The sequence below is a fragment of the Anguilla rostrata genome, chromosome 10 (assembly GCF_018555375.3).
Source record: "Anguilla rostrata isolate EN2019 chromosome 10, ASM1855537v3, whole genome shotgun sequence".
In the NCBI taxonomy this organism is placed as follows: domain Eukaryota; kingdom Metazoa; phylum Chordata; class Actinopteri; order Anguilliformes; family Anguillidae; genus Anguilla; species Anguilla rostrata.
The window spans coordinates 41,313,600-41,328,005 of NC_057942.1; the positions used below are offsets into that span (position 1 = coordinate 41,313,600).

Below are 14,406 nucleotides of genomic sequence, written 5' to 3' on the forward strand. Positions count from 1 at the left end.
CCAGGATAAACACACTTGTGTACAATCTGAAGATGCATACAATACTTAAATGGTAACTAATAGTTAAAATGTGTCCATAGACAGAGCAATTGAGCTTTAAAATATTGAAAGATATGGTCTGTACATTGTGTGATATATTTGTATTGGTATTTATTTTTTCAACAACAGTAAAAAAATATGGCATTTTAATTCTTCTAGTATGAATATTCAAGCTGTCCATCCATTTTGAGACTTTAAAAAGAAAGGCACACAACAGAATTGATATGCTTTTGATTCCAAGCAAATAAAAAAGGCAATTTTTAATTTTTTTTTTTTACACCACAACATAAATATGTTTTTTAAATGCGACTTCCAGTGAGGAGAAAATCGCATTTTAAATTAAGACGCCAATGGGCTAAGGCGGTACTAAGTCACAGCACACTAACGTATATACACTAATATTACAATGATATTTTATTCAACAATTTACCCATCTTATACACAGCTTATAAATCTAATACAAAACAAGGTGTACGTAGACTTGTGGAACGCTGTTGCCGAAGGATTTTGAGGCAAACGGGCGTTTCTGCAGTCTTTTCGCATGTTTAAGTATTCGGCCAAATGAGCTCCATCTGTGGTTGCATTTCAGGTGCCTTTTTTAGGCACAATGAAATTACGCTTCAGGTGGGACTTCCATATTTCAGGTTTTTTTTTTTTTTTTTTTAAACACACAAAAAAGAGCCATTCATTTGAAATGATTTACAGGATCAAAGATTTTACATTCGCACACATTTGCAGCCTCCCCACGCCCTGCCAGCATATTACTTGAGTGACCTGGTGGAAGACCTACTGTAGTCTTCAAACAGCACACCAGCAGCTTATAAGAGAGACATCGTTTGAAGGCCTAAGCATTTGGCCACTGCTACTTTACAGTCCAGAAGGCCGGAAACTCTAGAACTATTTTTAAACCTTTGCTTTTGTTGTTTTGATCTCAACATGCACGTCTCTGCACCATGTGCTGTAGAGCACACTTCTGTACACCTGTCACTTGTGTTATTGAAGAAATGTCGTACAAGGAGGGTTATTGGATACGTGTCTATCTAGGTACATCACTGTCAAGTCGGCACCGGCCAGCGTACAACAGATTAACTGGACTTTCCCCGAGAACAATAACCCCTTCTCCCCCAAAAGTGCCACCAGGAAAAGTAAGATCGCAATCGGACCTGTCGATTTCTCCTTTATTGAACCACTGGGTGAGTGTAACAGGTGCAGTGTAGTGTATAGTGCAGTAGAGTCCTGAGACGTTAGAGAGAGCAAACTTATTGCACGATTAAGGCAGTCTTTTTCTTTTCTTTTTTTTTGTGCCGTTGTCAAAGTCATTGTTGCCGTTCCTTTCATTTTCTCCCGCCCTGCCCGAGGTCGAAGATTCTGCCCGGCCAGAATGTGGGGGAGGGCTGGTTGGGGTCGCCAGGTCTGCGTGGGATTCTCCAGCAGAAGTGCAGACAGGTCATTACGAGTCACGCAGCTTCCTCCAGGAGCTTCTGCAGGTTCCTCTGGATCTAAAGAGAGTTGAGAAGAACCGGAAAAGACAAAGCTAACTATCCACAAAATGACAAATCACAAAACCCTCTTTCCCTTGTGATCTGTCCTCAAGTTTGACTCCATTAAATCAAAATCAAGTAAACACCACCCCCTAAAAAAAACAATATTCAGATTTTGGGTGAACTAAGTTTGTGAAGGAACAAAAAAAAAAATGCTGAGTCAAATCTAGCATCTAAAAATGCTAATCAAATCTGTCATTTGCTTCCAGGCCAGTGAATGCATTGTGACAGTAAGAAAATGGTAAACACTGTAACGTAGCAAAAAAGTGTCAAACACAACAAGGTCCTCCTCCTCTCTGTCTACAGGCGTCACCTCGGGGGTTGAAGGGGCAAGAGGCACCAATAATTTGTCCATTTTGAAAGATCAGCCAGAGTCAACAGTCCACAGCAAGCGGCTCACGTTACAACCCCTTAGACAATGCTCCGGCAGAGCTCAGTTACTATAAATGTTTGATTAAGGGCACAATACCGTGGTCACGTTTCACAGGCCCTAGTTAGTTAGCACAGTAACACAAACCTGGTCACCCAGCCGAGCCGAAATGGTCACCCTTTCCTTCCCCACACACACACGATTTTTCCACTATACGACCAATTACCAGAGAAAGAAACGGGCGAGGTACCTTTTCCAGCTTTAACAGGTTTGTAGATAACTCTCCGTAGATTTCTGCGTTCACCTCCATCGGTGCTCGGTGGTGTACCACATTTCTGAAAGAGAACAAATCTTTAGTACGTTTGAATGCAAAAATGCATGCATTGAAGTCTCAGAAATATTAAGAATCATCTAGAATTTTTTACATACAAGCCTGTGAAAATCAAATGGATGGACACGCCTTCTCAAAATCCCACTCGGAAAAATAAAAAATATGCATCGGGACACAGGCAAGCATGCAGTGGACGGTTGCGGAGAACCGCCATCATCACTGCCTGCTCTTGTCCAAAACAAAAAAGGCAGTTTTTTTTTTTTTTTTTTAAAATAGAAAAAGGCAGTTGGGCTTACTCGTTGTGCGGGTACTCCGCCATGGAGCCGAGGGACGAGAGCCGCTGCTCCAGGGCCGCTATCTTGAAGGCCATGTAACAGGAGGAAAACACCAGCAGGCAGACTCTGCAGACACAAGTCACAGTCACCACTAAAAAAAAAAAAACCCAGGACATCGGAAGAAAAAGGAACAGGTGTTCAATGAATGAAATATCCCGGGGGGGGGGGGGGAGGGGGAGAAAAAAAAAAACTACATTAACGAGGAGTGCACTCACAAGACCAAGTAGACGAGGAGAAGGGTATTCAAGGACACCGGTTGCAACGATTTCACTTTGTGTACGGCCCCTGCTGCTTTGGACGAACCTGGGGGGGGGGGAGGAAGAGGGAAGAGAGGGAGGGGAAGGAGGTTTAAATGACACGTACGTCGGTGAGGACGGCGGAAACCTCCACGTTTGCTCATTTCGGGGAGGTGGAACGGAGGCGAGAGCTCCGCACCGTTCTGCTGTTGCCCCGGGACGGCGTCTGGGGGCGGGGCTGGGGGCAGGGCCTGCTGCGGGTGGACGTCCGCGCGGACCGGCACCTCCCCTTGCTTCGGCACGCTCAGGAAGGTCTCGGGGAGCACGGGGAATTCTGTCACAAGTCAAGCCGGGGGAAAGAAAAGAAAAGAAAAGAAACAAAGGGCAAAATAACTTTGCAGAGTATTTTCCAACCGTCAAATCTTTTATTATTATTTTTTAAACTGCGGCTCAGCAGGGGTCCGACTCACTGCAATATAGAGTCTAGCGTTAGAAGACGGTGGGAACCCACCTGCCATTTTCTCGTAGTCTGGGGTCTGGGATCCAGAGCTGCTGCTCTCCTCCATGTCCTGTCTCCGCTGCCTCACTGTCCCGTCCAAATCGGAGAAATTCCCAGAGAAGTCCTGTCGGGTGACCACACAGAGACACGCGTACCATCAGCAGACTAACGAAGAAACCCCTCAGACAACTGGAAATTACTTCAACTGAAGGAACTTTGCAGTGAAACCTGGACTACCACCACTGAACATAAAGCAGGTGATTGGGGATGGGGGGGGGAATGAGTGAGAGAGGAACATGCCCAAAAGGAGAAGTGGGAGCAAACAAACTACCATCTAATGCAGGAATCTCAACCTCCAGTCCCAGAGAGCTGCAGCACCTGCAGGTCTTTGTGGTCTCCTTTTAGAAGAGCAGCCAGTTTAGGGCTTGGAAACGATGGGTGGACTCTTTTTAGCGGATCAGTGACTTACACTGAGCACTTGAGTGCAGAAACACACTGAAAGCCAGGCAGACACTGCGGCTCGGAGATCCCTGCTCTAAATGCAAACACCCCCCCCCACCCACAAAAAAAAACAAAAACAAAAACGGATCATGTACGGAAGAGCACAGACCAGAGGAAGAGAGGGTGGCCGCTCAGATCTGAAGCTGTTCTCCGCAGAAGAAGGAACCGGGCTGCTTCCTGTGCTCATTCCCTGGAATGGGAATCACAGCGTGTTGATTTAGTTCACACTGACCCTGATTACACTTGGTCTCAAAATGCGTTTCGGTGATCCGAACGCAAGTGGACGGCCGAGACACATCGCCGTTCACACCTGCGTCTATCATGCGTCTCCAAGGTGACCACTTGAGTTCAGATTTCGTCACTGCCTATGTCACTTCCGCTAGAAGGTCAAAAGTCTGTCTCCAGACAAGCGCCAGATTTGTTTTGCACGGGCTAGCTAAGAAAACAAATGTTTCAAGAACTAATATACATGTACGGGCTATTCCAACTGTTGAGATTGGCAGGACAAAGTCATTTGCGACTTGCAAAAGAGCGCAGGACAAGACGAAAAATTGCATTGATGACGTATTTTCCTGTTACGTCCTTGTCGGGGACACATTAGCATTTACACTACAAAAGATATGTAGTCAAATGCATCCCAGACCACCTCGGCAAGTGGTTTGAGTGATCGGATCAAAATGTATTTAGCGCTGTCCACTTGTGATCCGATCACCCAAGGCGCATTTTAAAACCAAGTGTAAACAGGGTCACACTGCCAAAAAAAACCCTACTTTACACCAACATCAAACAAACAAGAGTTCCACAGCGTTAAGCTCATGCAAGTCAGTAATCAGAAAAAACAAACACGAATGGAAACGTTTCAGATAAAAGCCAGATCTGCAATTTACAACGTGGTACCTTTATGAAGTGGAGCCAAAGTCCAGTGCCAGCTCGCGTAATAATTACTGCTTTTAAAGAACTGCATACTGATAATTCCTTCATCATAGTGGGCAACCAAGACCAATTAAAAACAATTTATAGGTGTGCAGACGTCACGGTAACACTCACGTCCAGATGAAAACACACCAACCTCAGGACCTTGTACGTGGTGTCACGGGAGAGGAACGACACAAACACGTGCTGCAAAGGAACATTTCAGAACGGTCACAAGACGAGACGTTTCGAGAACAAGCCAGAATTCAAACAGGACTCAAATGGCTGTGAAGCCACACTCACCCGCTCAGTTGTGGTGGCCACCACAAGTGCATTTGGCACCAAAATGGCAGTTTTCGTTTTTTTAATAAGGGTCACAGACAGCACTGGGATAGCAATCTAATGGGGGGGGTGGGAAAAAAAAAAATAAGTGCATGCTTGTAGAAAAATCTTGACATGGCTTAATTTGAATCTGAAAATCAATACAGAACAAATTGTCTGCAGTAAACCTTTCTGTACCTTGGTATCTTTACCAAAGACTTTTGAATGGAAACAAATCCAGTTGTCAGACACATACATCTTTCCCTGGTAGAGAATGTCTTTTTGCAAGGCACAAGTGTAACCTAGGGACAGGGAAATGCATGTAGGACACACAGTATGAAAAACGAATTACATTAATGAATTACACAACTTAAACACCGATTACACAAAACAGAAAAAAAGAATGACTGAACATATTTACCAAAGTGTGCTGACAGATTTAGTTTTGGCAATGATTTGAATACCTTCAAACCACAGAAACTTTACGAGACATAAGCATATCAAGATCTGTCTGTGTCAATAAAAGCCTCGCCAAATAAATCAATGTCAAGTGTCTCTAGCTGAACGATAAATGTCACATGAAACTTGCTATCCAGCAGTGAATAAAGTGGACTGTATGTATACAAAATAGAGTGAATTATTTAATTCACAGAAAGCAATGTTAATGCGTGTTAATGACAGAAAGCAATATGTAGACATGTATTGTACATGTATTGCAAAGCACATTAGCATGAGCAGCTAGCATTCACTTCAAATGAGCGACGACATTCTGTATTTGAAATGGTTACGTGTCACGTATTGGCAGTAGACGTGCATTTACCAAAGGTTGACCTTGTTGCGTACCACTCATCAATATACCTTGCAGTGTGCAAACAAAGGGTTTTTTTTTTGACGGTAGCCTTTGTGTCCATCCATGGAGCAGTTCAGCGACGTTAAAACCCTTTCATTTGGCACTGATTTCACTGGGCACACTCAAGCGTGCCGGGCCAGTGCGGTGTGGGCTGGGAGCCATTCAAATGGCCATTTACATGCTTTTTCCATTTGCTCCCGGCCTACATGGAAATGCTTCAGAGGTGACTCACCCTTCTCTCGCGGCTACGCGACAGCACTCGGCAACAGTGTGACAGATGTCTAAATTAAAAATCTCTTTTTGCCGGGTCCACAATTGTCCGTGTGGAGAATAGATTGAAACTGGCAAGACCCTGTGGGGGGGCTACCGTGCCTCTAGATAACTGTGTGTACACCTCAGATCTTTGCAGTTTTGATGAACATAAATGTGGCCATATTTTTTTTTTTTTTTTTTTTAATTCTAGTTCAAATTCAGTATAGATTAACTGGTTGAGCTCGCAAACAATGAGGCTGCGAGAAATTAACAGTCAAGTGGAGTGTAACAGAAACATTATTTGTTTTCGTTTCAAATCTGCGTCTTTGAGGAATCAAATCAGGGGTTTTAAAGGTCAGGAAGCTAGCTATATCTACACTGCAGTGGCTATGGTTTCTGCAACAAAAAAAAAAAAAGTGCAAGTCGGCCCTGAATAGCAAACTAATTTAACATGCGTTTCTCAACGGAGCTCTTCGTTTACACCAACGCCTGAAGAAAGGCTGCCGAAGGTGTGGCCCACACCCAGGTGAATGCAGCTATTTAAGGAGCTACACACACACACTCTCAGTCCATTGAGAAATATCTGTTATTGCAACACGCTCTGATGCCGTTTCTCAAATTAACCAACCACACGCCTCACCGGACCACCGTTTGCAAGTGTTTCATAACGCAGCGCAGCGCACAAACGCCCTTCTGCATCGCCTCGGTTACAGGTGATTACGCGCATCAACAAAAACACCCCCAACTGCCGATTCCACACATCGGAAACTACTCCTACTTCCTCTCGCCCTACTTTTGTGTCCATATTGTGTGTGTGTGTGTGTGTGTGTGCGTGCGTGCGTACCCAGAAATGAGCTCAGAGATCTAGCCCGGGCCAACCGATACGCTCAGAGGGAATGTAAACCGTGACACTGAACTACACCACGCAGAGAAGATTAATCACACAAGTGGGCTTGCATAATTATTACAAAACAGTCCTGACTGAGCTGTGTGTTTAAAGCACACACTTTCTATTATATACAGAACAAGGAGATGGGGAGATGGCAGTCTGAACTAAAATGGACAAGCCATCCTAAACAGGCCCTGTATCAATTACCCCTAACTGACAAACTGGAAAAAGTGCAGCACATGCTCAAAATGACTTACTTTGTCGAAGCAGCTCATCCTTACTGATCTCGGCAAAAACCTTGTGATACTGGGCATTTGTCTTTGAGAACTGAAAGAAGAAAAATTATTTCAATTGAATAGTTTTGACAGATCCCCTAAGTATAAAACCAGTATCACTAGGAGAAATTCACTACCCCACAATATTGGTGATACTAAAAGGAGTTTGCACTTATTTGTAATTTATTTTAAAACATGCGTAGAAAGGGCTTTGTATGCAAAATTCCTAGGAAAATTGATAAAGGTTGATAAATGCAAGCAGACGGTTCTCCAGCACAAACCTGATTGGTCAGAGACTTCTTCCGCTCGATCTTTACTTCACAGTCACTGGATATTTGCGAGAGAGGCGAATGATCAAATGTTTTGGACCTGAAAACGAAAAGCTGCCCATGTTACACGGTTCACATACAGAAACCATGTGTGGATTAATGAGGAGTTACACAGGACAGAATGTTTCTTTGCAACTTTCTGCCGCCAAAAAAAACCAAAAAAAAAACGTAACCAACATTGAAGTGAGGTTATGTCAATACTGGTTGTGCAATGTAACCTGTTGCAAACTAACATGGCAGTTTTGCACACTGTACACACAGCCCAGTCAGTGATATTGACCAGGCACAGAGGAATTCAACTACTGCGTGACTTTGCCATGAATTCTGCAGTAAAAAATAAATCCATAATCAAGTAGAGGACTTGTGCTTTCTTCAAACTCCTAACTTGACCGAAAGCACTCTATATACCTCACCCACAGGCCAGTGGAATAAAGGAATCTCCAGGGAACAGACACGCAAAACGCCTCACCTCACGAGCGTAGGCTTCCTTCTGCTCTCGGACAGATCTGACTCGGCCTCCAGCAACAGCTGCAGGTCAGCTCCAGGCCTCCCGTTTCTCCTCTGCTTCTCCTCTCCTCCATTCTCCGCCTCGAAGCTGCACACCAATCACAGGATACCGATTAAGGACCAACAATAAATAAATCTGCAAAGGATTGAAAGTACAACAGGGAAGGCCGTGCGTTTGCTTTTGTACTTTTGTGTGTGGCACAGATATGATGTTTATAAATAATTGATCACATAGGCTAATTCAGCCCTAAGTAGGACACAGAATGCAGGCAAATGTAGGATTCAAACAAAGGGGCAAACACAAAATTGCATAACTAATCAATGTCAATTCAAGAGATATTTTTTTTTAACTGCAGTGAGGATGAATGAGAGGAGCAATGGGTTCTTAAAACACTGCACACAATATAATTTCTACCACAGTTTACTTCTATCAATGATGCAAGAGTCAACATAGCTACTCCAAATTCATTTTTACAAAGCATTAGTTGGTCTACAATGGTAACACAATGGGTCGAGAACTGCATATTAAAAGGGCATTTTACATATTTCACATTTATATAATTTTACCATTAGGCTATATTGTCGTATAATGTTTATTAAGGAGGAAAAAATACTTTAGGCAAACAAAATAAGGTCTATTGAAACAATATTCAAGTTTTACTACATGATTAAATAATCAATCAGTTTAATATCGATGGAAAACTTAACTCCATTAAATTGCTTCTGCTGAGCCTACATCAAGCAGACAACGTTGCTTGCCCTGCTGGTAGGCTACCGTAACGGTGGAAGTTTTTATAAAAGTTCTAATCGTGGTCCTAGCTGCCAAGCGGCATATCCCATCTGTAATTCCAGTCATTTAGTTTACAGTAAAGCGAGCAGAAGTGTGTCAGATTTCTAGAAAATAATGCGTTGGCGCAGATTCCGTTCCATAAAGTTGGCTACCGTAAAACAATTTATTTGGCTTAGGCTATGGAAAACAAATAAAATTATTTTGCGCATAATCTACTTTGTACACCATATCTATGCCACTGACAATAGCAATTTAAACGAGCCAATAAAAATATTTATGGGCCATATAGTTCCGTTACGAAAGGCGACTACAGCGAAACAAGCTACCACAGCTGAACTTCTACTGCATAACACTACTGCCGAAGGTACGTACTTGCGAGTTAGTGGCTTTGTTTGCAAAAGACAAACAAAAGGCCACGCTTACAAACTAATACCAATAACATTCAGGAAACATCGTTTCGGTCATTTTGCATTTATTTCGACAGTTTTAAAAACAAAATGACACGGTTAAAATAAAAACAAAAGGACAAGGACTCTTCGCGACAAAGGTCGGAGATCTAAACAAAGTAACTGCCGGTTGCAAGCGAGCTGCCAGCTTAATTTAGCAGCAGTAGCCCACATGCAACCCTTTTAATTTAGCAAAGCACTACGAGATAAAGTAACAAGATCGTCATGTAACTTAGGCCGTAACTATAAGACAATGGCAAGTTTTGTGAGTTCCATACAAACTTACATGAAGTGTATATCTCTTGATTCTTTCCTGCCGTTCGTCTTAACGGATTTGGCTTCATCTGGTGAAGAGAGAGGAGTTAAAGGACTTTGCGGCTGGTCGGTCATCAGTACCATCTCGTTAGGGACTGCCCGGTAACTGACTCCCTTCCCCTGGCCTCCTTCCGCCTAACTAGCCAGCTACCTAAGTAGGCTCGATCGAGATGTCTCTTCCACCGCCCATAGGTTCAACTTGGGGAAAAGGCCCTTCCCAGGAAATTTCAATCAAGCGGAGAAAGTCCACGAGGGAGAGAGGGAGGAGGGAACAAATTTCAATACACAAAACCCTGCTTCCTCCTTTGGTGCCCGTGGAGATATTCCATTATCTTGGCTGCAAGCTGTACAAAATATAGTCAAGTAACTTACTAAATGCTTACTAAATTAACTTGTGCGCGTCAAAGCATTTTCCAGCGGTGGAAAAAAAACATTGCTCAACTCTGTCCGAAGTCTCGCGTACGTGCACCTAGTGGACAACGGTGTTCCAATTGCCTGCAGTAACCGTTTGCCCCACATAGTTTCAATAGCACACGCAGGTAAGAAAATGCCTTAAGGTCAAATAAATCAGCAAATTGTAATATTTAAGCGAGGTGACCACCGTAGTGGCAACATGTAAGCCTGTCATAGGCTATACAGTAACGCTGTTCGTTTCAGAACCATTTGCCACATTTCGGCTGATGGTGGTCTACGTTTATTTTGTAAAAATGAGTCTGAGCTTTGAGGCGTCATATTTATTTGCAACCTCCCCTCTTGAGCCTCAGGTCATAGTAAAAAATATAGTTTCTATCTGACTTCTGACTGGAGCTATTGTGCTGGAATCAAGAGGTGTTGGAAACTAACTAGTTTATTATTGTTGGTAGTAGTTATCCCCCGAGATGTACTGTATATTATGAGCACAACAAATGTTTCCAAAGGTATGTGCAATGGCATTGCCTAGGCTGCATTTGAAAATAAAAGTTGCAAAGCCAGCTTCTCCCCTCTTATCCAATTACAATAAAATACCCTACTGAGGTGCACAGAGACATTTTGATTCCCTTTTTAAAAATTGAACTTTATGACTCATACCGGTCAATACCTATTCCTATTTATTGCAGAGTTGTGGTTCTTTACTGGTTCCTCGACAAATTTCCAAATGAAAGCAAGTTGAGTTGGCTAAATAGATGCCACTGTTGCTTTCTCAGAGTAATGAGACTGAGCGATCAGGTGGAATCTGACTGCCCTGTACGGTATCACTCAGGTTCGTGGCCTAAAATGATGGTGGCGGAGATGAGTTGAGCCTCTGTGAGTCCTGTCAGAACATTTGCTGTGACTCGAGAGTTGTGGCAGGAAATTACTTGAAATGCCACCATTTTGCAGAAAAGGATTATCTTTCTGGAAGTGACACATGAATATATTTGTCGCACCAGTAGTGTGAGACGAAAGTCTTACATCAGCCTGCCGTAGCTTGAACTAACTAGCTCATTAAGGGACATGCAAAAACACACGCTGAAGCATACTGTACGTCTCATTATATACTGAAGGTTCCGTTGCCAACAGTGCTATTCAAAATGATTCTCATACCACGTGTAAGCATAGCACAGTCACAGGTGCAATGATCTTTTTTTATTTTGCTGTATAAACCGTGAGGTGCAAAATACACCGGTCCAGAGCTACTTTTTTGAAATACAGTCATCTGCAGCTCTGACGGGGGCTCTGAAATAGCCATTGTTTCAGCTTTTCCCCTGTATGAGAAAATCACCTCTCGGTTTGGAAGTTTGCCTGTTTGCAGTCGGTGCGGCACAGTATAGCTGCAGTGTGACCTCTGGAAAAGTCAACACAAATCAGGGAGTTGGGTTGAGATGTTTTCTTGTCAAACTTTCGCTATATATTCAGTGTGTGCCCTCTGAATTCATGGTCAGCACAGCTTGCTCCCCAAGGGGTTTCCCAACCGTGATTACATCTGACTCACTTTCTCTTCCTTTATCTTTTTTGCGGTATCTTTTTTCTATCCTGTCTGTGCAGCAGAATCTCCAGCCTGTCCTGAGTGTGCCTAACAATAGCTCAAAGGGCACCACATTTCCCCAATTCTCTGTATTTCTTGGAGTGTAGTTCATTTTTCTGACAAATTAGTAAAGATCCAAAGTGATTTGCTTCTAGAGTAAAGCAGTGACAAGCCATTCTCATGGAGTTTGAGTGGCAGAAATGCATATGTGCGGTTTTTTTAATGGCCAAGACTACTTGTAAGAATACTAAATCAGAAAAAAAATCTCTTTCCTAACTTGCAGTGAAGATGTGTTACTCTTGCATTGACTGGCTTTGTGAAAAGCATGCTTGGGACTTGTCAAATTGATCCTGTTGACATGTTTCCTGAATACTGAGGAAATTTCTGTCTAGCAGTGTTTTTGTAGTATCAACTGTACATGTACCTGGGTAAGGTTAAAGGTTAGCACATCAGGTACAGAATGTTATTGGTCCACAGAATTATTGCAGTCTAAACTGAAATGTCTGTCAAACTGTTTAGCTGACATTGTGTAGACATCTCACGGAATATTGAAATATCCTCTGTTATGTTTTCTTCTCCATCGTGATGACGCATGATAATGTGTACTGTATTGTGTAATGGCATATATGATTTTGCATAGCGTCAAAGCACTGTAGTAACATCACAACTCTCTGTGGTCTTTGTGGACCTTGCAGTGTTTGCCAACATCTGACAAAAAAAACAAGACAAAGTCCCCTGTAGGTGCCCAGCCGGCATGGTAAACACAGGAGTTATTTTGATGTTATTTTTGGTCAGCTTTTCTGTTTGCCATAGAAAAGTTTTGCAGGAGGAACGAGGACCAGCAATCCCCTGTGGACCCGTCTGTACACATCATCATAAACTGTACAGAAGTACCAACACACAATAAATTCAGAGCACACATCCAAGACATATCACAGTTCTGCAGAATCAGAAATATTGTAGTATTTGTGGGCGTGGAAAGAAATTGCTTGAGGACACTGCTGGAAGAAAGAATAGTTATCGTAGGCAAGGTATCGCAAAATAATAACATCATAGGGGAGCCCTAATCCTGGTCTGAGGGTCAAGTGTACTCCTTGTGTTGTGTACTCCATCTGTTCTGAACCACTGTTCTGGTGAGTCATCGTCTCCCGTGCCACGCAACAGTTTATTTCAGTTAATGAAAGAATTACCATTTTATTACATGAAAATGATCACTGGCTACTCATTTCCTGTAATTTCTCTGCAGTTTCCACAATTTGTGTAAAGTGTAAAGTAAAGTGCAGAAACAAGCAGTGGAAAAAGTTGCAGAAATGCCATTGAGATTTCATATCAAACATACAGTTAGCTTCATGTCAGTGTTTGATTAGAACATTGTACAGAGAGAAACAAAATGGCTGTACCTGGACTCATGTACTCCAATGGGTAAGTTCTGTTCCTACTCTGTGTGTTGATATTGATAGGTGACTCCTCAATGGAACTGAACATTGATTTGCATTTAGTCCTATATACTAAAGCAGATGGGTTTCCTGTGCTAGTAATGGTCTGGTTAGCAAGATTTCCTTTGGGTTTCGAATTTGAATTTCATGGACACTGACTTATTTGAATATGCAAAGCACTCTGTGAGCCTGTTGTGAACTTTATAAGATTATTTTCAGACAAACCCCATTCAGTACATTTTATAAAGGGTGTGTATAAAACAAAAGTCAGTCTTTGAGTTTACTTGTAGCAATGATTGTAGCCGTTGTAGTCATCCAGAATCTAAGCAATTAAATCAAGTCCTGATCTTGGATACACTGGTAAAATACCTGTTTGTATATATTTGTAAGTACAGAAGAGTGAAAAATAGTGTGATACCTATTCTCCCTACTACACAAAGCATAACAAATTCAATATTGCAGGAATTATCCTAACTACTTAATACAGATTTTCATAGAAATCCAACTGAGATGAAACGAAAATACATGAGACACCAGAGACAGGTTAAGCTGTCCAGCTGTCGGTCTCTCTCTCTCTCTCTCTCGCTCGCTTTATCTCTCTCTCTCTCTCGCTCGCTTTCTCTCTCTCTCCCTCTCGCTCTCTCTCTCTCATTCCCTCTCTCCTTCTCTCTCGCTTGCTCTCTCTGTCTCTCTCGCTCGCTTTCTCTCTCTCTCTCTCTCTGTCTCTCTCGCTCTCTCTCTCTCATTCTCTCTCTCCTCTCTCGCTTGCTCTCTCTGTCTCTCTCGCTCGCTTTCTCTCTCTCTCTCTCTCTGTCTCTCTCGCTCTCTCTCCCCCCCTCTCTTTCTCCCTCTCTCTCCCCCCCCCCCCCTCTCTGTGTGGTTAATAAGACTCTCTGCAGTTCTGTATTCCTCTCGTGTTCCCAGGTTCTCTGTCTCATCTGTTACCGAGTACCCTGAGCATATGACCACCTGGACCGCTTGAGCCCGATGCTAGATCCATCTGCACGAAGGACTGGGCGTAGAATAAATAACAGGAGCATCTCTAAGCACTGCTCCCAGCTCTGCGAGAGCCATCAGGCACTCGGTTAAGAGCCTTTCTGGGTGAAGAAATCAACACACGCTCAACTATAGTGAGACTGGATGTCCTGTGGTGACCCCAGGTAGCCATTTTGGACAAATAAGATTATTTTTCATACGTCATTTTTTAAACCGTAATGCTTTCCATTTTTGAAATAAACAAATAGTTAC

The 14,406-nt window shown here is 42.9% G+C and overlaps 1 protein-coding gene across 1 annotated transcript; it reads right to left on the reverse strand.

Annotated features, from left to right (window-relative positions):
• Positions 1 to 708: 708 nt before the first annotated feature.
• Positions 709 to 10,136, reverse strand: LOC135233553 (GRAM domain-containing protein 2B). The gene is made up of 14 exons (XM_064297222.1): positions 9,710 to 10,136; positions 8,150 to 8,275; positions 7,633 to 7,720; positions 7,334 to 7,403; positions 5,284 to 5,387; positions 5,068 to 5,163; positions 4,900 to 4,971; positions 3,962 to 4,042; positions 3,364 to 3,475; positions 3,052 to 3,186; positions 2,832 to 2,919; positions 2,578 to 2,682; positions 2,201 to 2,285; positions 709 to 1,538 (listed from the first exon to the last, which is right to left on the reverse strand). Exons 1-14 carry the CDS (start codon positions 9,820 to 9,822, stop codon positions 1,497 to 1,499), a joined length of 1,317 nt encoding a protein of 438 aa, XP_064153292.1. The 5' UTR covers positions 9,823 to 10,136; the 3' UTR covers positions 709 to 1,496.
• Between the last annotated feature and the right edge of the window lie 4,270 nt (positions 10,137 to 14,406).

What these genes read in the sequence shown, in the direction of transcription:
- LOC135233553 (XM_064297222.1), bottom strand. Translation starts at nt 9,822, where the DNA reads ATGGTACTGATGACCGACCAGCCGCAAAGTCCTTTAACTCCTCTCTCT. An exon ending in CCCGGGGCAACAGCAGAACG is followed by an intron (nt 2,920 to 3,051) that starts GTGCGGAGCTCT and finishes CCCCCCCCCCAG; the next exon opens with GTTCGTCCAAAGCAGCAGGG. An exon ending in ACCTGTTAAAGCTGGAAAAG is followed by an intron (nt 1,539 to 2,200) that starts GTACCTCGCCCG and finishes AACTCTCTTTAG; the next exon opens with ATCCAGAGGAACCTGCAGAA.